The sequence below is a fragment of the Monodelphis domestica genome, chromosome 3, assembly GCF_027887165.1.
Source record: "Monodelphis domestica isolate mMonDom1 chromosome 3, mMonDom1.pri, whole genome shotgun sequence".
NCBI classification, from domain to species: domain Eukaryota; kingdom Metazoa; phylum Chordata; class Mammalia; order Didelphimorphia; family Didelphidae; genus Monodelphis; species Monodelphis domestica.
Genome location: NC_077229.1, coordinates 11,424,656 through 11,449,904, shown reverse-complemented (window position 1 = coordinate 11,449,904; position 25,249 = coordinate 11,424,656). Strand labels below are relative to the sequence as shown.

At 41.5% G+C, this 25,249-nt stretch overlaps 1 protein-coding gene and 2 gene segments (V, D, J or C); all 3 read left to right on the top strand.

Moving 5' to 3' along the window:
• The first annotated feature begins 2,182 nt into the window (after nt 1-2,182).
• On the top strand, nt 2,183-3,220 carry LOC103092235 (immunoglobulin lambda variable 3-25-like). The segment is given in 2 exon segments: nt 2,183-2,260; nt 2,401-3,220. Coding segments are annotated over 2 exon segments (360 nt in total).
• A 4,234-nt stretch (nt 3,221-7,454) lies between these two features.
• On the top strand, nt 7,455-7,989 carry LOC100616859 (immunoglobulin lambda variable 3-25-like). The segment is given in 2 exon segments: nt 7,455-7,533; nt 7,673-7,989. Coding segments are annotated over 2 exon segments (363 nt in total).
• An 11,149-nt stretch (nt 7,990-19,138) lies between these two features.
• Nucleotides 19,139-25,249, top strand: part of VN2R552 (vomeronasal 2 receptor 552) — a 47,888-nt gene continuing 41,777 nt past the window's right edge. Inside the window, exons 1-2 of the mRNA NM_001099562.1 lie at nt 19,139-19,314; nt 22,041-22,332. Of these exons, the coding sequence (NP_001093032.1) occupies nt 22,078-22,332 (255 nt within the window). The 5' untranslated portion in view covers nt 19,139-19,314; nt 22,041-22,077. The remainder of the gene's footprint in view (nt 19,315-22,040; nt 22,333-25,249) is intronic.

Sequence of the window (25,249 nt, the reverse complement as noted above, 5' to 3'; positions counted from 1 at the left end):
CACCTATTGTGTTGCCACTCCCCCATTGCCACAAGTCTTGTAGAGAGTGGATGGGGTTAGGATAGATGAGTGTGCACAAAGATACTTGTGCGTGAAAGAGATTTAAGTGGAAAAGTCGATGCACAGAGACAGTCTCACTCTCTCAGCGTTGGAAGCCTGGGTCCAGTGGCACGAAAAGTCGTTACGTCTGGAGACTTCCTCAGCTGCATTGGGTGGCTGTGTTGTCCTTTGTGCTCCAACATGCCCTAAGCACTCCACAGTGCTTTGCTGCGACGCCATCTCAGCCGTTGAACCTTCTTATTAGTTTCTTCCGTCTGTTCTGCCAAAGCAGTCTTCACATGCTGGGTGAGCAAAGCCCTAGTTCACCAGGGGTCGACGACCCGACGGCTACTCTCACAAGGTTTAGCCGGCCTGTCCAAGCCATTGCCCAGGGTGTGGCCGCTGCCACAGGCTAGCAGCTACTGGGAGCCACAAGTGAGAGCTGGGTGTCAGGTGGGGGTCAGAGGCTGGAGAGCTGCCCTAGGAGGGCACGACAAGCCCTCCCTACCAGAGATACTACCCCTCCCTGAGCACCACATACACCCCTTTTTCATAGTACAAATGCATAAATATTATGTATTCACTCATTATTACTTCCCAGCAATTTGTATCCAAATACATGTTCATCTCTAGATCACAAATTCCTTCCTATACATTGTGCACATTTTTAAAAACAATTCATGTAACCTTAGTCAAAGACAACACCATTTAGAAATTCCCTCTTTTGCAAAATACCAAATTCTTAGTACTTGTATTATAAAATCCCATGCACAAATTAGCCACTTTAAAAATTTCTTTGTTTTCATTGTTTATCTCCCTCCCCACCTTTCCTCTCCCTGTCACATAGACCCCTTCCCTCCAGGATATAAAAATCCTGAACTTTTCTCTGTTAAAGAAAGAAGTTGGTCCTGCACACTCTCTCCCATTTATTCAACATAAATAAATCTCTCTATCTTTGAAAGGTTTCCACCAGAGTCTATCATTCCTGAAAGAACACCTCCCCAGACCAAGAGTTCATCTCCAGCCTCCACAACATAACTATGAGATACCAGTCAGCATGGTCATGGGAGCTCTTCCAACTTCATTCAGTTGCAGTTGAGGAGAGGAATAAGAGAATGAGGGTAAAGCAAGATTACTATTTTGCTTTAGGATTGGGAAAGCATTAGTGGGACAAGTAAAACAGGGGAAGGGAAGTTGAGGAAAGAAGGCAGCTAACATTGAAGTCTTTAAAAATAGAGTGCAGATTGAGAAAGGAGGAAGATGAGGTTAGAGGAGGCATGATCAACTTAAAAGTCCTGAGCTGACTGGCTCAGGGACCCTGGCCACCAGGAGAATACACATAGGAAGTCTAAGATGTAGAGACAATGTAGAGAGAGAATTTCAGATTATTGTAGGGCATGTTAGAAGTTTCGGTGATAGACTTGGTGATAACCAGATCCTCTGGTGTTTTGGTCCTGGGGATCTGACTTGAACATTCATTTGATTCCATTTCTGTCCCCAAGCAGCAGCAATCAGAATGATCAGTTGATAAAATACCCCCAAGAAAACACAGCATTTGTGATGAAAAGTCTCCCTTGACTGCCTTTGAATGCCCACAAAATGCAAATGTTCTCCTTCCTTTGGTGCTCTGAAACTCTCTGGTGTGTCCTGTGCATTTGCTCAGGTTCTGAAATGGACAATGATCCCTTGTGGTTAGAAATGGACTATTTCAGGCCAGAAGGAATCTTAGTGATCCCCCGGTCCAATCCAATCATTTGATGGAAAGATGTTGCCTGCAGAGAAGTCACCTGTCCTACTTCCCCACAACCACCTGAGATGCCTGATCATCATGCACCCTGGGGACCCCATGAGGGCTTTCCCTTGGGGCTTACTGTGAGAAAGCCTTTGATCTCCCAGGACACAGTTCTGGGTCTCAGTTCCATAATGTCAGAGTCTCCAAGTTGGAAACGACCTCAGGAGCTTTAGAGGTCAACTTCTCTCTGAACAAGGACATCTGGGTCAGAGCATCAGGTAGATCTTATGGGCTGCCCCATTAGCAGCAGCCTAGAGCAGGAGAAGATTTGCATGAGGAGCACCACCTCTCTGAGAGTCCAGAGAGGATATAAGAGAATGCCAGCTGAGTCTTGCATACACTGGGGGGCTTCTGTACACAGAGTTCTTGGAGGAGCCTCCACCATGGCCTGGACGCTGCTCCTCTTCCAGCTCCTTACTCTCTGCATAGGTGAGTCCTCCTGGCATCTCTTCCCTGGGCTCAGAGCCCCGCAGGCTACCCCTTGTCTGGACCCCAAGTTGACTCTGGTATGGCCTTTTGGAATGGACACTGCTTGCCTCTGACAGATCTCTTCTTCCCTTTCCTTCCAGGTTCGATGGCTGCCTATGTGGTCACTCAGCCACCCTCAGTGTCCATGTCTCTGGGAGAACAAGTCAGCCTGTCCTGTGATGGGGATGGTATTGGTAACAACTATGTTTCCTGGTACCAGCAGAAGCCTGGCCAAGCCATTCTACCACTTATTTATGGTGATAGCAACCGGCCTGAAGGGATCCCTGAGCGATTCTCTGGCTCCAACTCAGGGAACACAGCCACGCTAAGCATCTCTGGGCTCCAGGCTGAGGATGAGGCCGATTATTACTGCTTAGCGTCGGGTAGTAGTGGTGTACACAGTGACACAGACTGATGGGGAAGTGAGACAAAAACCCCTGCCAGCCTCTGCTCACACAGCGCCCTTCCTCCTGGAGAAGTGGCTGGTGAAGACAGACATCAACAACTTCTCCTTCAGGCCTCTCTTATTCCCCAACTCCTTTCACAGCCAGAAGCAGAGCCATTATCAAACATTTATTAACATTTATACTGTGGTTGGACTAAGAGAAATGGAGATGGGCTAAGGCAGTCCAGAATGAGTGTAGCCAGACAGGAAATGAGATGTTTGAGAGGAAACATCGTCTCTGCTCTTTCATCTGGGTGGTCCCATCTTCCTCTCTGGCCCTCTTTTCCAAGGCTCCTTCCCCAGGCCCAGTTCCTCACCTGCTCCCCCCTCATTCCTTGGTATCTGCTACCCTCTGAAAGCCCATTGTAGCCTTTCTCCTGCTTGGGCCACTTAGATGAAGCTCTGGCCCCAGAGCCTTCTGGTCCGGGTCAGACCCACTTGGATCTCAGGATCTTCTCTCCCCCCTGGAAACTTAGAGAGGCTTCCTTTTTGTGTTGATAAAAATCACGGAAAGGCTTTTATCTTGGGAGTGACTGAGATGACCAAGTGGTTTGTGGTTTGTTTTTTTAGAAAAGGGTTGGGAATGGAGTTGGCTGTTTGAGAACGGAGGAGATGAGCTGGAAGTATGTCACTGGGGAGGGTGGTACGGAATCACTCAGTCTAACAGTTAAGCCTCGCCATCTGTTGACTGGGAAAAAACCCAGAACTATTAAATAGTCAAAATCACTCTTTAATTGAGGGCAAAAGGGTTTAATCACTAGGATTTCTCCACAACAGAGCTGTGTGCCACACAGAACTGTACAGAGTCTGAGGATTGAACTCTGGCCGCTGTGATCACTGACCCCTGGGAGTGCCACCACACTAGATGGATTCCAGGGAACAAAAGAGTTTGGGGAATCTCTATACCATTTGGGGAATACAGGGGCAGGGAAAGATGATTGATATTGCTATAGCTGCCAAAAAATGGGAGCATTCAAACTACATTGACAGGATACAATCAAGTTTGGGAAAGGAATCACAGCTAGAGGCTGGGGTGTAAGGGAAAGGGCTGTTTACAATGGATGCTAAAGGATGGTTCTATCCCAGGTGTGATTCTTGGGAAAGGGTCTGATACAATAGGGGAGACTACCTAAGAAAAAGAGGGTCCTTAGCATATCTTAGTCTCACTCAATTACGATTGTCATTCCACTGAAAGTCCACCACTCAGTCTGAACCTGCCAGCCTGGGATTCCCTTTAGTGTAGATTCCCATAGGAAAAGGGAACAAGGACAAGCTTTGGAATCTCCAACCTATAAGCTACTCCTGAAACTTGGGGCTCATCAGATCCCACTAGGACACAAGTTCGGGATTCCTAAATTCCATGTTGATACACCACCCCACCCCCTTAGTCAAGACTGGATGTTGCTGACCAAACAAATGGACAAATGGGCAATTTTATGTGGGATTGGACCCCATCCATAATGGTGGGAAAGGCTAGGGATAGAGGCAGGAGTAATTGGCATTTGGGGGCATTCCCCAATGCTACTGGTGCATTGACAATTTGAGCCAGAAAGGCAGGCAGTCTGCCTTTGGTAAAAACTAACAATCAAAACAATCCCCCCATTTCCCTGAAGTCTTAAGTCTTTCACATCTGGTGGGTCCTGATATGATACCTTCAGCCTACTCTTAGGCAGACTCCAGTGCTTCTGCAGGAGAGAAAGATTGTGGACACAGGGTCTTTAGGGGCATGTCCTCAGTGAATGCCTGGGTCCTAGGTAGGTGGAGACCTGCTTGGAGATCTGAAGGATTTCTAGTGACTGCTACACCTGATTGGCAGACAGATCAAAAGGGGGAGAAATAGCCAGTAGGATAGAAGTGTAGAAAGAAGGTCTGGGGCAAAAACTAGAACGCCTGCTAGAAACCAAGAAAATTAATACAATAGTAATTGATATTACACATTTGCATTTGGGTATGTTAGCCAACAGATGTCTTCAGAAATCATCTTCTGACAGGAATAGATCCCTTAAGGAAATTGGATTCCTGAGTTGTTTGCAGAGTTGGTATGTGATGATTCTGTTAAAGAATATCCTTTTCATAGCACACATTAACTATAAACATCTATAAACATTTGAGTAACAATATTTTACACATGAATTTCTTTACCCCAGATTCTGTGGGAAATTGCAAAATACCAAATTCTTAGTACTTGTATTATTAAATCCCATGCACAGATGAACCCCTTTAAAAACTTCTTGTGTGTCATATGATTTCTTGTGGCTAGTTCTGTAGAATATATTTGTTCTTAAATATTTATGGCAGCTCTGTTTGTGGTGGTGGCAACGAACTAGAAATTAAAGAGATACCCATCAGTTGGGCAATGGTTAAAAATTTTAGGGCATCTGATTGTGATGCAACACTTCTTATAACTAAGAAGTGATGAATGAGTTATTATATTTTTAAATATAAATAACTACATTAAATTATGAAGTACATAATGAGCAGAACCAAGAGGAACTTGTAAATGGAAATGGAAATATAATTTGAAGAATAACTATGAAAGTCCACCTCCGGAGAAAGTATCGATCAATAGACATATTCAACACGTAGTTTTCCATATATGTTTTTTTAAACAATGCCTTCTCTAAAGGTTGGAAGGGAGAGGTAGAAACACTTCATAGAAATAGAAATTTTAAAAAAAAGGATGTTGAATCTAAGAACTTTCCTTGAAGGCTGGTTGCATCTAGATAAATCAATGTGACTTTGTGAGATCTAATACAAACCTAGGCTTGTTTCCTTGGCTGGGTGATCAGTCCAGTCCATTTTCTACTTGGGGGAACTCTGGGGGGAAATCCATATTTTTCTTCAGCAAAGAAATTAAAACCATTCACAGGAATACAAAATGCAGAATTAAGGCACAAACAGAGGCACCCAACTGACCATGGTTTACCATGACTTGAGAGCAAAGATTCTAACATTCAGTATTATAAGTGTGATAGAAAGTCAAATAGGAAAGACTAAAATAAGATTTCTCTCTATTAGTGATAGTTCACTGCAGAGGAGATAATGCACAACTGTGGTAGGCATCGTGTCCCACAAGGACACCCCAAATTCCTTGAGACATCACAGGTCAAAGAATACATGAGGGACTTCATACCTGCTATGCTACAGGGACAAAGCCAACCTAGTGCCACCTAAGAGGTTGCTGAGTAAACAAAGGATCCTTTGTCTCTGGCTTTATTTACATTAGTCTAAAGATAAGGGTCTCAACACAAAGGGAGACCTATTTATGTCTCAAACATCCCTAGGTTTCTCAAGACAGATAACTTAGGATCAGGACATCATAAAGGCTTATAACTTCTGTTTAAGCCCCCAGACCCAAAGGCACCTAATATGTTATAATTCTCCCTTGATTGCCTCCCACTTTGTTTTCATTGTTTATCTCCCTCCCCACCTTTCCTCTCCCCATCACATAGACCCTTTCCCTCCAGGATATAAAAATCCTGAACTTTTCTCTGTTAATGAAAGAAGTTGGTCCTGAACACTGTCTCCCACTTATTCAACCTAAATAAATCTCTCTATCTTTGAAAACTTTGCACCAGAGTCTGTCATTATTGAAAGGGCACCCCCAACATAACTATGAGATACCAGTCAGCAAGGTCATGGGAGCTCTTCCAACTTCATTCAGTTGCAGTTGAGGAGAGGAATAAGAGAATGAGGGTAAAGCAAGATTACTATTTGGCTTTGGGATTGGGAAAGCATTAGTGGGACAAGTAAAGCAGGGTAAGGGAAGTTGAGGAAAGAAGGCAGCTAACATTGAAGTCATTAAAAATAGAGTGCAGATTTGTAAAGGAGGAAGATGAGGTTAGAGGAGGCATGATCAACTTAAAAGTCCTGAGCTGAGTGGCTCAGGGACCCTGGCCACCAGGAGAATACACACAGGAAGCCTAAGAGGTAGAGACAATGTAGAGAGACAATTTCAGATTATTGTAGGGCACGTTAGAGGTTTGGGTCATAGACTTGGTGATAACCAGATCCTCTGGTGTTTCGGACCTGCGTATCTGACTTGAACATTCATTTTATTCCATTTCTGTCCCCAAGCAGCAGCAATCAGAATTATCAGTTGAGAAAATACCCCCAAGAAAACACAGCATTTGTGATGAAAAGTCTCCCTTGACTGCCTTTGAATGCCACAAAATGCAAATGTTCTCCTTCCTTTGGTGCTCTGAAACTCTCTGGTGTGTCTGGTGCATTTGCTCAGGTTCTGAAATGGACAGGGATCCCTTGTGGTTAGAAATGGACTATTTCAGGCCAGAGGGAATCTTAGTGATCCCCCGGTCCAATCCAATCATTTGATGGAAAGATGTTGCCTGGAGAGAAGTCACCTGTCCTTCCCCACAACCTCCTGAGATGCCAGATCATCATGCACCCTGGGGACCCCATGAGGGCTTTCCCTTGGGCCTTACTGTGAGAAAGCCTTTGATCTCCCAGGACACAGTTCTGGGTCTCAGTTCCATAATGTCAGAGTCTCCAAGTTGGAAACGACCTCAGGAGCTTTAGAGGTCAACTTCTCTCTGAACAAGGACATCTGGGTCAGAGCATCAGGTAGATCTTATGGGCTGCCCCACCAGCAGCAGCCTAGAGCAGAAGATTTGCATGAGGAGCACCACCTCTCTGAGAGTCCAGAGAGGATATAAGAGAATGCCAGCTGAGTCTTGCATACACTGGGGGGCTTCTGTACACAGAGTTCTTGGAGGAGCCTCCACCATGGCCTGGATGCTGCTCCTGTTCCAGCTCCTTACTCTCTGCATAGGTGAGTCCTCCTGGCATCTCTTCCCTGGGCTCAGAGCCCGCAGGCTACCCCTTGTCTGGACCCCAAGTTGACTCTGGTAAGGCCTTTTGGAATGGACACTGCTTGCCTCTGACAGATCTCTTCTTCCCTTTCCTTCCAGGTTCGATGGCTGCCTATGTGGTCACTCAGCCACCCTCAGTGTCCATGTCTCTGGGAGAACAAGTCAGCCTGTCCTGTGATGGGGATGGTATTGGTAACCACCTTGTATCCTGGTACCAGCAGAAGCCTGGCCAAGCCATTCTACCACTTATTTATGATGATAGCTACCGGCCCGAAGGGATCCCTGAGCGATTCTCTGGCTCCAACTCAGGGAACACAGCCACGCTAAGCATCTCTGGGCTCCAGGCTGAGGATGAGGCCGATTATTTCTGCATGGCGTATCATGGTAGTGATGGTGTACACAGTGACACAGACTGATGGGGAAGTGAGACAAAAACCCCTGCCAGGCTCTGCTCACACAGCGCCCTTCCTCCTGGAGAAGTGGCTGGAGAAGACAGACATCAACAACTTCTCCTTCAGGCCTCTCTTATTCCCCAACTCCTTTCACAGCCAGAAGCAGAGCCATTATCAAACGTTTATTGACATTCATTAATGTGATCTTCTGGGACTGTGTTAGGAAACATACCTGGAGTGGGGAGGAGGGAGAAGTCAGGCCCTGCCCTCAGGGAGCTTTTCATTGAATGGGGGAAGAAGGTCAACAGAACCTCTAAAATCTTTAATCAGGACAAGGACAAAGTTCTTCTGGCCACCACATAGTCATGAGCTCCTAAACCAATACTGTCACAGCAAGCTGGGGTCTGAGACTCTGGAAACAATGTCTCTGGGGAAACTCACCAGAAACGGGAATGTTCATCAGGGGAAATTCCAAAGAACTGAACCACTTGGAGTCCCAAATATACTTTGGGGAATAAAGGAAAGGAAGGAGAACTGATTGGCTTACATGGAGATGAAGGCAGGAGGATTTCAGCCCAGACACTAAGGGAGAGACTTCTAAGGCAAAAGGGTACTGAAGATTTGAGCTTCTTCATCATGCCTGTTTAGGGTGCTTAATGGATATTTAATGGGGACTTGATGGCTTATTATTTATTTTGGGACCAGAGTTTGGGAGTGTCTCTGTTTCAGATGCTGCATAAAGTGCACACATTTTTTCTCCATCCTTGAGCCCCTTCACTTGTACTCTAGGTGTCCCAAAGGTGTCTTCAGGGACACCCAAACCAGAATGGTTGTCACCAGGCAGATCTTTGGCCATAAATAAGCTTCCATCTTTGGTTTTGGCAACATTCTGAGAAAGCTCCTCTATCCCTGAAAAGTCACAGTAGTTACTGGCCCAGATATATAAGAACAATCTACGCCAGGAGTTCAGCCATGTTAATAAATGATAACCTTCCCTTGTACATCATTGCATATAGGAGTTAAACAAGTCTAAGAAAGTGGGAGAATGCTTGGGAAGACACTAGAGAAAGTCGAAATGGAATGAACAAACCCATCTGGTTACTCAGAGACTAAGACAATAGAGAGAAATGTTAGAATATTCAGAAATAAATCCCAGATCCACTCCCCAGACATTTTCCTGGGCAAATGTCTTGCTATGTATTGTTTCTACAAAGAAAGAAGGGAGAGAACCATCTGAAGGAGCACACTGGGGATCCCTTTTGATTTCTAGCCTATAAGCCCAGACTGGCCTCTGGCTCTAGTACACATGTCCCCTGTTCCTGCTCCTTGCCAAGGAGGAAAGAAGCACATCCTTTTTCTTTTGTGGGTACTTGAAACAAGTGAATAAAGACAGTACATCAGCTCATCCAAACCCTGGGGCCCCTTCCTAGGCCTATGGAAAAGAAAGGTTTTGTCTTTTCCCCATCTATCTCCCAAACTCCAATCCTCTTCATGGAGTGACTCAACAAAGGAAATCTTCAAGCCATTATCTGGGATTGATTTAAAAAAATAAAAGCAGGAAGGTTTCCCAACTCAGTATGTATCTTATTCCCACCCCTGAGCAATAGGGCCAGAGAGAGATCAGAGGCCCTGTATCTGAGGGCATGAGGCTCATTCTCCAGTCTGAAGAAGTTGATTGAGATGGGCTAAGATGAACTGTGTGGGGTGGAAGTGGAACGGTCCTTGGAAATGTTAAAGTTCTGCCTCTTTTACCACTTATTAAAAAACAATGTGTTCATGTTCTGTTCTTGTTATGGGGTAAAGAGGTGCCCCCCTTGGGTTCAGGAAGGATACCTTTTCTGCAAAATTGCAAAACTTCGAACCTTGGCTCAAAGGCAAAAAGAGAAATATTTATTAGTGAAATAACAAGGGGGTAAACCCTTTGCCAGCTAGATAGCATAAGTCAAACAACCTAAAGGTTCCCCCTCAATGCCTCCATTCTACGGTTTTTATCTTAATTCAAGAAGGGTAGTCTCCAAGGCCAGGTGTTTTAGATTGGGAGTCAGGAGACCCTCAGGGAGCAAAGGAATTTCCCTTATATGGTTTCCCTGAGTTTCTGTGGATACAATGCCCATGGCATTCTAATTGTTCTTTCAGATGGTCATGAGAGCAGTGATGGTGCTCTGGGATACACAGCCCTAGATTGGAGGCAAGGCAAAGAAAGAAGCATTTATTCATCATTTCCTATGTACCAGATAGTATTATAAAGATTAAAATTTTAGGGGAGACTTAGGCAAGATAGAAATTAGTTTCTCTCTGCAAGGAGTATTATATTTTTATGAGGTTTATTAAAGGTTAAGGATTAAAGAAAATACAGAATAAGAAAACATATGTCTAGGCCAGAGAGGCCTAGACAAGATAACCTCACATCATGAAAGAGAAGCATCTGCTCCGAAAAGGAAGTCCAAAAGAGGTTGAGCCTATTCACAACCAGGTTAAAATATCCCATCTTGCTCTCGGCCCAGGTGAGAATTCAGTGAGATTAGAGGGATTCTGGGGAAATGGAGAAAGGATTTCTGGGGTTTGAAGTCCTGGATTCAAGTCCATTTTTACAGTATAAAGGGTAAATTTAGGGGTTTTTGACTAATATATTATCCTTATGGTTGCCAGGGATTAATTAAAATCCCAATATACATACTTTTCTGTTTGGGAATTTTATGGTGGTTTGATATAGAGGGAAGGAATTAAGAAGAGAGAGGGAAAAGGGTATAAGATTTCTCCAGCCTAGCCTGAGCCAGGGGGAGTTCAGAGCCCTCAGCCACAAGGCCTCCCCCAAGATTTAATCTAGCTTGGCTTCAAGCCATGAGGCCTCCTCCAAGATGAAGGGCCTCCTAGGAGGATAGCGTTTTAGGAAAGGTAAAGGAAAAAGGGAATCAGCCTAAACTCTGAGAGAGCTCAGAGAAGATGCCTCACCTGACCCATGCTATTGAGCTTCTCCCAGTCACTGCACCAAGGACGCTCACTGCCAAACCTGGACAAGAGCTGCAGCAACACCAAGACTCCAAGACTCCAAGATTCCAAGACGCCAAGACGCCAAGATGCTGAGCACACTGCCACCAGACATACTGCTGCTGAACCCAACATCTCTGAGAGAGAGACCCAGAGCTCAACACCTCCACCAAAGAGAGCCCGGAAAGAGGAAGTGATGCAAATGTATGGACTTTTTTACATCACTTCCTGTGTCTCACATGTACCAATGGTGTGCTAAGTGCTGGGGATACTAATGTAAACAAAAAGTTCCTGCACAGCTTATTTTCTAATAGGGGAAGATAACACAAAAAAAGGGGGCTGAAAGGAATGATGGAGAAAAGACTGAGGTACAGGTTGGAGGAGGGCATAGTCAGAGGCACAATTGGAAGGAAATGAAACCTAACTCAGGTCCTTGGAGGAACTCCAACGGAGGGGCTGTCATGGTGCATGGATATTCCATGTTGAGAAGGCCCCAGTGCTGCAGGGATGTCCAGGGTGAGAAAACTGCTGAGTTATATTATAGTCACAAAGTCGAGGAGCATCAGACATAGAACCTGGAGAGAAATGAATCTGACTCCCAGAATCCCTGCATCTCAGAGTTGGAAATTAATTCAGGGGCTATGGTGACCCTCCTTTGTCCCCTAGATCCTAGGGCTGTGTTGGTAAACCTATAGTACATGTGCCTGATCATGCCAGAGGGGGCTGCTCCCTTGTCCCTCTCCACTCACGCCTGGGGACATGCCCCCCCCACTCTGCCCAGCAACCCAATGGGAGCACTTCCTCCCTCCCCCATTTGGGGTAAGGTATGGGGCTCTCATGCAGCAGGAAGGGTGCAGTTTGGGTATTCAATCTCCAAGATCTTTAAAAGGTTCACCATCACTACCCTAGGAACAGCAGGGGTTAGTTAGTGGCCCCTCCAGAGCAGGAGTAGATTTGCCTATTGTAAGGGCCAGAAGATGGGATTAACTCTTCCCTCTCTGGCCTTCCCGCAAGGCAGAGATGTGGATAATAGAGCCCAGAAGGGACCTAACCCAACTGTAGATCCTCAGGGTCCAGCTATCCGGTTCTAAGAAGAATTTTTACAATGGCTTGGATCCCTTTTCTGTTCCCATTCCTCACTATTAACATAGGTGAGACCCTTTAAGGGCACAAGTTGGCCCTCATCCTTCCCTGAAGCTGCTTGAGGGGGGACCTCTTCTGGCCAAGAGCTTCTTCCCTTCCCTGTACATCCTGCCATGTCCTATGGACTGACTCAATTACCTTCAGAGACCAAGTCCCTGGTTGAGATAGCCACCATATTGTGTAAAGGAGAAGGAATTGGTGAAAGAAGCATATTCTGGCATCAGAAGAAATCTCTGTGCTGGTGATTTATGAGAATGTCAAAAGACCCTTGAGAACTGCTGACCCATTCTTTGGCTCCCACTCAGGAACCACAGCCACGCCATGCCTCTCTGGGCTCCAGGCTGAGGATGTCAGCCATGGCATAGTGACACAGACCAACGGGGAAGTGAGACATAAACCCCTGCCAGGTTCTGCTCACACAGTGTCCTTCCTTCTAGACAGGTGCCTGGTAAGGAGAGAGACAGAAATGACTTTTTCCTCAGTTTCCTCTCTATCCTCTTCTCTCACTGCCCATTCTCTGTCTTTGACCTTCTTTACTGTCCCTTATCTGGACCAAATCCCTCATCTGTTCTCTCCTTCCAGGCACTCACCTCTTTTTCCTTGAATTCTGTTGCCCCCACGAAGTCTATTTTGGCCTCTCCCTAACTTTGAAGGTTTGTGGATGAAACTTCTGTGCCCAGGCCAAGCCCTGGATCAGGCTGTTCCTTGCCCACATCCCAGACTTTTTGGACCTCAGAATTAATTCTCTCATATCCCCAGACTCATCTACTAACTGAAGACTTATCCTTTTTGATCTCAGGTTTTGGACTAGAGGAGAAACCTGTAGATCTCTGGCTCTATAATTTCTCTGTGACAATAAAGACAGATCTTTACTCAGAAGGGTCTCCCAGCGTCTTATTTTTACCTCTGGCCCTCCTCAGGTCTGGAACCTGGACTCCAGACATGGGATCCTCAAGTCAACCTTCAGGAATGCCTGGATCTCTTCCCAAGAGATTCAGGTTCTGGGACTTCCCTTTTGCTTGGATCCCTCCTTTTCCAGGTTTAGTAAGCTTCCATCTTTAGGAGGATCGTATCATTCTTTCTTCCCCTTGTGGGCCCCTTACTATTATGTGGTTTGTTTCATGTTAGTCTTGGTTTTAGGTCTACTTGTGTTTTAGATGGTTGGATTTTCTTTTAAGGAAAATTTAAGGAAATTTAAGGAAAAAATAGGTCTTTCTGAGTAAAAGCACTTGGACCAACACTGAACCATTTAGAGTTCAAGACTCCCCCCCATTCCAAGGAAGATTATCTGGGTGAGTACTCATTTTTAAAAATATCCCTCATTATAGACGATGGTTTTCCCTGGAGGATGGAGGCTACTCTCATCTCTAAGATAGCAACTGAAAACCCAAGATCCTTTTTTTGTTTGTTTTAAGTGAAAGGCTGAGAAAATTCTTCTCTGACAAGGACTCACTTTTCAGTGGAGAGAAATTGTCTTACTTGTGCTCTGTTTTCATTTCAGTTCTGTCATCATCTGGCTTTTCAGTTTTTAAAATGACATCAATTATGCTACTCTGAAAGAAGCTTTAAAAATTACTCATTTGATTGCGAAGAGCCATCTACATTGGCTATATAAGCTCATACAAGGTCCGTTAGATTCCTGTGGCTCTTACTGAAACTCCCAGACACCTGTATCTACAGATACCGAACTTGCTATTGCCTTGTTCTGTTTCTATGCATGAGAAACTTTGAGGTTACTTACACAGGCTGTCGATTTGTTAGAAAGAAAAAGGGGAAGCCAGCTAAGCTCTATTCCACTTGACAGCTCACTCAGGAAATTGCCACAAGCACAATGGCAGGGTAGGCTTCACGTTCAGCCTGACGGTACAACGAATAAAATTCAGTGAGTGAAAATATATATAAAGTTTTTTGAAAAGCTAGCTAATTAGTTATTGCATATTGTCAAATAATGGAACCAGGGGACAGACTACTCTTAAGAATTTTATTCCCAGTAAAAACACTGATGAAAAGCAACTGCTTGACCACAGGGTTGGAGGAGATAAGACTGAGGAGAGACTCTAAATGAACACTATAATGCAAATTCCAACAACAGGGAAATGGGTTCGAGTCAAGAACACATGTGATAACCAGTGGAATCGTGCATCGGCTATGGGAGAGGGAAAGGTGGTGGGAGGGGGAAAGGGGAGGAAAAGAAAATGATCTTTGTTTCCAGTGAATAATGTATGAAAACGACCAAATAAAATAATGTTTAAATAAAAAAAAAAAGAATTTTATTCCCAGATTTTAGTAGGTTTTTTTCTTCTCTGATATCCTGTTGTCAGTTATTGAATTTTAATCATCTCATGTTCTGTAATGATCTTACATATGGTAAAGAAAGCAAATCATAAGTTAATAACGAAAGGTTAATTGAAGTATAAACTATAATACTTAAGCGTTTTGCTATTGTTAAACATGATTAATGGTTTGAATCTTGAAGAAAAAAGTACATTAAAATTTTTAGAGAGTTTCCAGTGATGTCCTATTAAAATCTTGTCAGGGTGAAATTTTTGTTTTTAAAAAGTACTAATTAGTATAGACTGAAATCATCCCCAAACGAAATCTTTTGACAGAAACTTTGCTCAGAAAACTCATGATCCTCTTGTTAACTTTCAACTGAGAAAATAATAATTGTACATTTACTATTGTCTATGATGCTCCATCCTGAAGATCCTTAAATATTTGCCACAATCTTCTGTTTAAATCCTTACATTTCACGTGTAGTGCATTTTAAAAAAATATAATTTAGAAATAACTTTTTTGTCTCTGGACTTGGGGAACTTCTGAAATAGATGGTATATTTCAGTGTAATAAATTCACCTATACTATTACTATAAACTTGACCATAGCTCTATCATGCTCCTGTTTCAAAGACACACTTTAGCTCTCTAACAAACTTTAACACCCTAACTGTAAAGAAACTGTAGAGTCTGTTCACATGAAGAAACTGAAGTGAAAGGTTAATACCATTTCTTCATGTGGTAGAAGTTGTACCATGAATTGGACAACCTGGCAGTACAGTCTAACCTTGAAATTAAAAAACCCACTATTGATTCTATTTTAAGTTGACATTAATCATTGTTGCCTTCCCATTTTTCTGAGAGTCTCCTTGGAAATTCTTCAAACAGATAAACTACCATTTCCTGTACTTCTTACAGTCAATCCTTTAAGAATTCTGGAATTCAGGGGGGCAGCTGGGTAGCTCAGTGGATTAAGAGCCAGTCCTAGAGATGGGAGGTTCTAGGTTCAAATGTGGCCTCAGACACTTCCCAGCTGTGTGACCCTGGGCAAGTCACTTGACCCCCATTGCCTAGCCCTTACCACTCTTCTGCCTTGGAGCCAATACACAGTATTGACTCCAAGACGGAAGGTGAGGGTTTAAAAAAAAAAGAATTCTGGGATTCTTGAATGAATGAACAGGGATGTTTTTAGATCTGTCATTACTTTCCATCTAACGGATTAAAAAAAATTGCTTTTATTTCAAATTTTCATCTGATCATTTGTTACATGCAAGTTGCTGAGGCTACCTTGTGTTGAAACCCATGGCTCCTGTCTCCCTGATGGTAGGACATGGGCTACTACTTCCTTTTTTCTTGCATGCTGACCTAAAAAATGAAGTTAGGTGAATGAGTCCCAGACTGTTAGTGTAATGTAGGGGGGTTTAGGGGATGATATATGTTTTAATTATGGGTCAGTATCAGAAGAATAACTTTTTGGAAGGCCAGCTATGGGCTGACAGATCCAGACCAGGCAAATCCTGTCCTGAGCTAACAAACACAGTCCAGGTTATATCAAGAATAGATGATGGATTTATTAGTCAAGGGAAGGTGAAAAAGGGATTTGGATAAATCTAATTTAATGTAAACTACCTAAAACCCCTCTTACTGTCCTATAACCAGGAGTCTTCTTGGATTCAAACCACACTGAACTACTTAGCTGTCTAAAGACCCAGACCCTAATATAACTAGATCTACACTAACCAAAACCAACCCCCCTTTTGGTGATATTAGAGGTAGTGGGTTTGGCAGTTAGACAGGACAGGGCCCAGGAAGAGGTCCTGGATCCAAAAGGACCCCAGACCAAATCTTATAGGCAGATGGCCCTGACAGTTCAGGATCACACCAGGAAGCTCTGTAGATATCAGCCAGCAACACAGGAAGAAGGTGGGATGGAGAACATCAGATAGAAAACAGCCAGCAAGGGAAGGCAGCCAGTACCCTCCAGGAAAACCAGAGAGCTAGAGACAGCCCCAAGACCCAACTGTCCCTTAGCAACAACTTAACTCCCCCTTGCAGAATTCCAGAGTTCCTTACTCTGCCCTCTGCAAACACACACTTTCCTCCTTAACTTAACTTTTCCTTATAACAATAGTCTTAGATCCTAAGGTTCTAGTGACCAAATCTTAAGTACCAATCTTGAGTACTCTTTGATTTAGAAGACTCCCCTATTGTACCTTTGTAGCCCCTTCTAGATAATCCAGTCATGACTTACTCCCCTCTCTCCACTCTTTGTATCTGTCTCCAACTTCCTAGACACTTCTTTGAAATGTTGATTTGCTTGGATGTATCCATTATGAAGCCATTCTCCAATTTCTTGAAGATGTTAATAAGTTTGAATGTGTTCAGTGTAAAACCAATGTAAAACTATTCAACACTCTGCCTCCAACTATTGTAAAATGTTATTATCCCTTCTGGGAGACTGAATTACATCAGGATTCTTCTATAAGAAAGGAATTTTTCTGTGAAATTTTGGGCATTTGTCTTGGGTCACAACTTGAGGCAGTGCCCCTAATTTTCTCTGTAATTCCTTGGTGGCATGTGTCTTGGGTCCTCTGCCTAAGACAGTGTCCTCCCCCATCTCTCTCTCTCTCTCTCTCTCTCTCTCTCAAGCCTTATATTTTAAATTAATGCTTTCCATGATCCTATTTTTGTGAATAAGTGATAAAGGAAGGTGAACTTTGAAATATCCAAGGTCCCCTCAATTTCCACTCCACACAGTCCTGAGATGAGGGAATGGCTGGTATGACATCAAGTCTGAGACATTGATGTTATTTGATCCTGTCCAAGAAGTGAAGGGAGAGTTAGGAAAGAGGCTTCATAAATATCATACACAATATAATAGATCTTTGAACAGATTACATTGAGTCCTAAGTATGAGATCTGGCTTACAATGTTACTTGTTCAGGGAAATGTAATGATACAAGGCAATTAGCCCTATAAGCTATCAAGGAAAATGCCACCATTAAGTTGTCAGGTGTTTTTTTTTTTAATTTTGTCACCTCTCAAGGAAGTTTTCATTAGGTTTAATCATCAATGACCATTTTCTGAACCCAAGATGCATAAAGTACTTTTCCAGAAAGACACCTTTGTACCATAGACTCTACAGGGAACTAGAGTTCACAATATTACTTTGAACTTATGTTTTTCCCTTGGATGCATAGATGTATAGAGGGGGGAAAAGAAACTCCCTTCTAATTAGGATACCCAAATTCCAAATTCAATGTTGTATTTTAACTTTTCTTTTCCTATCAGGTAATATCCTCAAGAAGAAAGGATTTGGGAGATAATTCTGCATTCCTTGGCAAACTGACTGAATACACAATTTAATAGTTTTCCTAATTAGCTTACAAGATTCCTTGGACCATCGGAAGCCCTGCAAAAAGGAATTCTCAAGATGGAATTTTTTACTATAGACCTAGGACTCCTCAGACTCACCATCTCCACTGACCTCTTCCCTACTTCCATGAAAGTCACATGACCATTAACATATGAGCTCATTCTATAACAAGAATTTGACTGAATTGTGTTAAAAGCAGACTTTGTAATTTTGATATAACCTACTTATTGTTTCCCCTGTCTACCAGTGATGTCAATTGGTTTTCCAACTCTCTCTCTCTCTCTCTCTCTCTCTCTCTCTCTCTCTCTCTCTCTCTCTCTCTCTCTCTTTCCTTTCCTCTTTCTGTAATTCATATCAGTTATACCTTCCAGTTTAAGAATTAAGAGTCTGCCCTGGCCTTTCTGCATGTGTATATAATGCCATCTGTTGGAAAGAATAACAATAAATAAATATTACATTTCTTATATATAATATAAATAAATAAAAAGGAATAAACCTAATGGGCTAAGCAAACTCTAAGGTCCCTTTAATGTCTCAGACTTGATGTTATTTGATCCTGTCCAAGAAGTGAAGGGAGAGTTAGGAAAGAGGCTTCATAAATATCATACACAGTATAATAGATCTTTGAACAGATTACATTGAGTCCTAAGTATGAGATCTGGCTTACAATGTTACTTGTTCAGGGAAATGTAATGATACAAGGCAATTAGCCCTATAAGCTATCAAGGAAAATGCCACCATTAAGTTGTCAGGTGTTTTTTTTTTAATTTTGTCACCTCTCAAGGAAGTTTTCATTAGGTTTAATCATCAATGACCATTTTCTGAACCCAAGATGCATAAAGTACTTTTCCAGAAAGACACCTTTGTACCATAGACTCTACAGGGAACTAGAGTTCACAATATTACTTTGAACTTATGTTTTTCCCTTGGATGCAGAGACTCAGCTGCAGAGAGGCCCCAGGCAGTTTGGTCTCTAGAGTTCACAATACACCTAGGCTTCCCTGTTGAGGCTGGTGTAGGGAGAATGATCCCCATCAAGACAACAACAAGGACTGCTCTGAGACAGAATTCTTTCTAAAAGTTGATGAAACTATAAAATTTCCACTGGTATTGCACCACTGTCTTTATTTTGGACCTGGGTCTGACTAACATCCCATTGTGTTTCCTCAGGGGTGACAGGCAGAACATAACCTGGGCATCTACAAAAGAACCAGACATTTCTGATGCTGGACAGCTCCTCATCAGTCCTTAAGGCTGCCAATTTTAGTCTAAGGGGCTTCTTGGTTTCTTGGAACTCCAGGAAATTTTCAGGGAGATGTTGCCTAATATTCACAAAAGCATTTCTCAACTGCTTTCTGCCTTTCTCATCTCTCTGCTTCTGCAACTTCCAGGCTCTGACCACAGGACAGAGAAGCCACCCTGCTTCCATGAGGTTAATCCCATTGTTTCCAGAGATGGAGATCTGTTGATTGGCATCTTTTTATCCTTATTCTCAGTTGAAGTAAACAGAGTAACAGGAGCAGAATTGTTTGAAAACCCTCCTAATCTAGTTTGTAAGCCTTATCAGTAAGTGCCTCTCTATCTATTTCACCATGGGTGATTAAAAATTGGTCCTTATAGATGGAGCAGAAGGGCACATCCATGCCACATGGGACAAGGGAGCTCTAGTCTTTTCTTGACTCTAATTTTTTTTAAGTTCTTATCGGTTTCCACTTTGTCAGATTTACTTTCATAATTTAAAGTACAGAGTCTCTCCCCTCTACTTCCTCTTGCAAAAGACCCTTTCTTAGGAAGCTCAGTTCTGATCATGCTCAATCTTTGATTACTCTGCCTTTCCTGTCCTAACCTCATGTTTATTCTTAAGTATTAGAACTAATGAAAGTCCTAAGAAAATCAACCCTAATTAATTCCTAATTAGATTAATACCCGGAAGCAGAAAAAGACCTTAAAGACTGTGACCCTTTTCCACTCTTGGGCAGAATTATCACTGTTATGTGTAATGAAATTGATCAAGGAGAAAATCTGACCCTTCCAAATGAATGAAAGTTCCGACTTGTCCTCTTTTCAATTCCCATTCTGATAACAATGAGTGCAAACGTCTCCAGTCAGAGGACCTCTTTCTTTGGTGAAGATATGATGTTTCTCTGAACTCTCACACAAGTGGAAAATACACCCTAAGTGTTCTCCCTCTTGTGGATATGTGAAGTTTGCATTTTCTTCTATTCTTTTTGACACTAGGTGCATGTTCCTGATAACAGAGCAGTCCAGGCTAGGGAATCCCAACAAAGTCTACTTAGACCTGCCTCAGAACTTGAAACTCCAGGTTCAGTAGATTTGAATTTATTTGGAAAGAGAAGTATACCCAGCACACAGTTGTAACAAGTACTGATTGAAATTTAGAAATGTCTTTGTGGAATTCTTATTCTCATTGATGTGAAGAACATTCTGATTTTCTCTAGGTGGTATTTGAGGGGCTTGTTTCTGTTTCTCTAGCTCAGTTTTACATCACTTAAAAGTATTCAAAAGATGTAGAGCTAGATTTCCTTTCAGGAAATTTCCAAAGTGAATTGACATTGGTGCCATTGGCCAGACTTTATTTTTGTGCTTTGTTCTGTATCAATCCCCTTTGCAAAAAGAAATCCTGGTTTGCACAACAGGAACTCTGTGTGTAACAATGCAAACTCATATGTGAGCCTCTTTGTTTCCACTGCTGAAATGGAATTCAGACTAAACCTAACAATTTCTGGACAATTTTACTTTCTTATAGCAGAGGAGAAGCAGGTTAGTAGTTGACTATATTTTAATAGTGAGAGGAAGATTATGAGATACATTGGGTAGTACTTGGCAAAGGAGAATTCTGCTTTTTTTCTGAACCTTCTTTTACCCAAATGATTTTGTATAACTTGTTTATCTTCTGTCACTTTTATAACTCTCTAGATTCCTTGATTTTCTGTTATATCTTGCTATTCATAAATAAGAAGTATTTGCCTATTTTTGTCAAAAGGAGAAAATCTTTTAATCATTTAATGCATTGGTTACATTTTAATGCCCTAATTTTCTTCTTCTTATTCTCATTTCCTTCTTCTATTATTCAGCAGTTAGGCAGAATTTGTGATTTGGCTTAATTAAAAAAGAAGGTTCTGCTCTCCCTTGATATACTATTAAAACAGAAAAAATACTCTTCTAAGTCAAATATCCTTTTAAGTTATTTGCACTCTTTGAAATTTGTCTTGATAATAGTTGTCCTTTGTGAGGGTAGAGTTCTCCTTCTGTACTATCTGAATCTAAATCAATAGAAAATTAATAAAGAAGTAAAGAATGGACACAGGGTGCCAAATTCTTAGAAACTAGAAAGTTACCCCTTAAGACAAAACTGAAAAATTTGTGGATACTTATCTTAAGTAAGGTAGCCAGGCCTTGGAATTCTGTCACGCTCACCTTCTGCCTCCATTAAAACAAACCCAGGTTTTCTGAGAGGTGGTGACTGCTAGATAAATTTTACAATGTGGCATGTATTTTTTGAATATTGCCAAGAATCATAGTGCTATTTGTTTTTTTCTGTTTAAACATAAAACTAAGTTATAATCTTGGAATTGACTTTAGTTACCTTCTTACCTTTGTCCCTCTAAAGGAAAGGAAGAAGGTGAATAAGGAAAGAAGTCTAATTGAGGATTTTGCCTTTCATTGTAGACATCAGACAGAACCTAAGTAAGACACTTGGGGCCCAAATGTGCCTTCTCTTCTACTCTAATAACTATGTGATCTTTTTTGTATCATTTCCTCTCCTTGGAATAAACTCTTGTCCAAATATATTGAAATTCTTCTCACCTTTCAGAGACCTTGATATCCTCCATAAAGACTTCCTTCATTTCTTCCTCCTCCTGCTCAACTTTCTTTGATCTTAGTGCCATTCACCTTTAACACTTTAACATTCACTGCCACCCTGAATTTTGGTTGTTGGTGTCTATTCTTTTTCCGCTATTCCATTAACCTTCTGGGGTCAAGAACCCTACAGATACTCTACTAGATCTAGTAGATACTAGATGCTCAATATCTATTGGTGGAGTGAATGAATGACTAAGGCAGACAGTCACACAGGAATTTAAAGGCAATAATTCTCATCCTCAGGAAATGCAAATGAAAAGTTAGGAACAAGGCAATTTAGAGATGCATTTTTAATGCAAGTTAAACTGACTGAACATCTGTTGGAGTTCTTAGTTTTGACTCACATAGCCTGAGAGATCTCTCTTCTAAAAAAGTCTTAATTATGAAAGCTTTTCTTGGCCCCTCAGGTGGCTACACAAAAATTACCAGCAGGCTCTGGCTATAATGTTTGCTGTAGAGGAGATTAACAGGGATCCCAATCTGTTGCCCAACATTTCCCTGGGATTCCACATCTACAACACTTACCACAGTGATGAGAGAACCTTGGAGAGCTCCCTAAGGTGGCTCTCTGGTCAGGGCCAGCCCATACCTAACTATAACTGCAGGGAGCAGGAAAATTCTGTGGCTATTATTGGGGGAGGCACATCAGCTCTGTCTGTCCAAATGGAGACCCTGTTTGACCTCTACAAGTTTCCACAGGTGAGTGATATTGAATCTGACATTTCATATTTTTAGCAACCAAAATAATAATAATAGTAATAATATAACAAAAACAATAAGTAATCTTTATGAAGTACATTTATGTTTTAAGTGTATTTTACAACTAGAATTCTTTTGATCCTCACAACAAAACCATAATGCAGATGTTAGTATTATCCCTATTTTCTATAGGAGTATAGTAAAACTTTATTTTCAATTTAAGTTGCTTGCAACTAATAAATTCCTGTGGCAGAATTTGACCTCAGGTCTTTCTAACACAATTTAACTATTTATACACTACACCATGCAGCTTCCTCTATTATTGGGGAAAGAGAATCTCTCCTTGAGTGTAACTCAGATTTCAGGGCAAGAATAGAATAGGAGTCTTTTGAATTCTAGTCCATGAAAGGACTAGAAGGACTAGAAGTAACCCTGATATACTTGCCCATTGCAAAGATGAGATCACAGAAGTTTAGAAAAGTTAAAATGTTTGCTCAGTATTACACAGTAGAGTGATAGAAGGGTAGATACTAGAACTTATACATCTGAACCTATCAATTGAAGGATTGATCAGTCTAATAAATCTTACTCTATGTGTCTTATCTTTCCTTTTTAAATTAAATTTATTTTAAGGTTTTTTCCCAAGGTTACATGATTCATGTTCTCTCCCTTCCCTTTTCCCTCCCCTTTCCTGGAGCTGACAAGCAATCCTCCTGGGTTATACATTTATTATCACTCAATATCTATTTCCATTTCATTCGTCTTTATAATAGAGTAGTCTTTTAAAACTAAAACCCCAAGTCCTATACCCATATAAACAAATGATAAAAGCATGTTTTTCTTCTGTGTTTCTACTTCAACACTTCTTTCTCTATATGTGGATACCATTATTTCCCATAAGTCACTTGGTTTGCCCTGAATCATTGTATTGCTATTAGTAGTGTTACAAGGGATTCACTTTAAAAGACTGATATATATTAATTTAAGGTCGCCAAGGAATCAGCTATGTAATTCCTAAATGAAAAACTCAAGTCAGCCGTCAGCTTTTTTTGGAGTTTAATTACAATAGGAGTAAGAAAGGAATTAGAGATATAGAGAGAGAGAGAAAGGGGAGAGAAGGGAATAGGGCTTAAATACCCCTTCTGTTTAGGCTGGGCCAAAAGGCCCAAGCCCTTAGATAGCTGGGGCAAAGAAAAGAGATCAGTCCCTATTACTCACGTGTCCAAAATGGAGAAACAGTCTCAGAGGCCCCCACCTTCAGCTTCCTTCAGAGCAAGCTTCCTCAGAGCCCAGGAACCACACCGCTCAAAAACTCCACACCCCTCTCCTGAGTCTCCAGACCCTCCTATCTTTAAGGACACCATCCAAGTTGCCTCCCCTCAGTCCTCACATCTACCAATCACTCTTCATCAATTTCCCTGTCAATGGAGGCTCTCGCTTAACCCAGGACCACCCAGAGGTTTCTGGCTTTTGCACATGTCTGTTGAAGGTCATATTTTTCAAATGATTAAATCTTTACTCCTTTGTTCCAGCCCTTTCTAAATCCTGTTAACTTGAGTATGGTAGAGATTGGAATAATTAAATTTTGATCTAGGCTGCAGCCCTTACTCAATCTTATTAGGACTGAATAGGGTGGAGTATCTCCATTGTATCAATTCTAAAATCAATCAAGACTCAAAGAAATTCCTGTTCTATGCTCAAGCATAGGTCAAAGTCCTTTCCATTGTTCAGCAAGGGGTTTCTGTCCTAAAGTAATCTTAAGAAGGGAAGAGAAGGAACCTCCCATGCCAATGGAGTTCCCATTCCAATAGACTATCAGTAAGAAATTTTCCAAGTATGAAATATCCCAATGGTGAAATTTTCAACAATTATAAGTCTAAGGAAATTTGAGGTTTACAATCCCCCCTGATGATCATTGGGAGACTAGTCTCCCCATTGATCATTTAACATAATCATTTTGTAGTTCTAAATTCACTTCTAACTAAAGATATACACAATATTCAATTTTCTAAGAGAAATTAGAATAGTGAGAGAGGAAATAGAAAAGAAAAGAAAGCAAAACCAATGTTTGCTAGGCGCATTGACAGAAAGCCAAATTAGGGGCAGTCCCTTTTGGCATAAATGTTACAATAAATGTTCAATCAAAAGTTCAGTCCAATCAATCACATCCAAAGTTCATTCTTGATCTTCTTGATGAAGTGTAGGTTTTTGGCATCTTTCTGCAACAGTTCATTCTCTGGATATAAAAGTTTCAAGCTTCTTTCTTGAAGATCTTTTCTTGAACAAAATCAAAATCTTTGAATTTTTTATAAAAGTAAAATCTTAAACAAAAGTCTTGGATTTTTATAAAAATAAAATCTCAAACAAAAAAAATTCAAAAATTCTTAGATTTTAAATTAAAATACAATCCCCCCTGAAGTAAGTATTTAAAAAAAAATATCAAGTTTAGCTCAGAATGCAATGTTCAGTTATGGGGGTGTATGTGTCAATTATCAAAAGAATAGAAAAATAATCAAAAACATAAGAAAATTTCAAAATAGACCTTGTATAGGTCCAGTTTAAAGTAATTTCTATCCCACAAGTATGTAGGACAGAATGCAGTAATATTTCACTTAGCCATTTGTAGCCAAGACTACAGGAAGTTGCCATAATATAAGAAGAAAAGAATTAGAATTCTATTTTGATGGGGAAATGTCATTCCCTTGTCTGATTTTTTTTTCAGGGATATAGGGAGCCAGCATGATAGTCAAGCTTTTTACTTGTTTGAGTACTTCAAAAAGAGTGTAGATACAAGGAAGTCCTACGACTTAAACATAAGTTAAGCGTCGCAACCTCGAGTCTCACTTTAATATTTCTTGTGTGCTCTATTGGCACTATTCAGGTTTAGTCTGTGCTCCTTGTTTTTATCCCTTTTCCT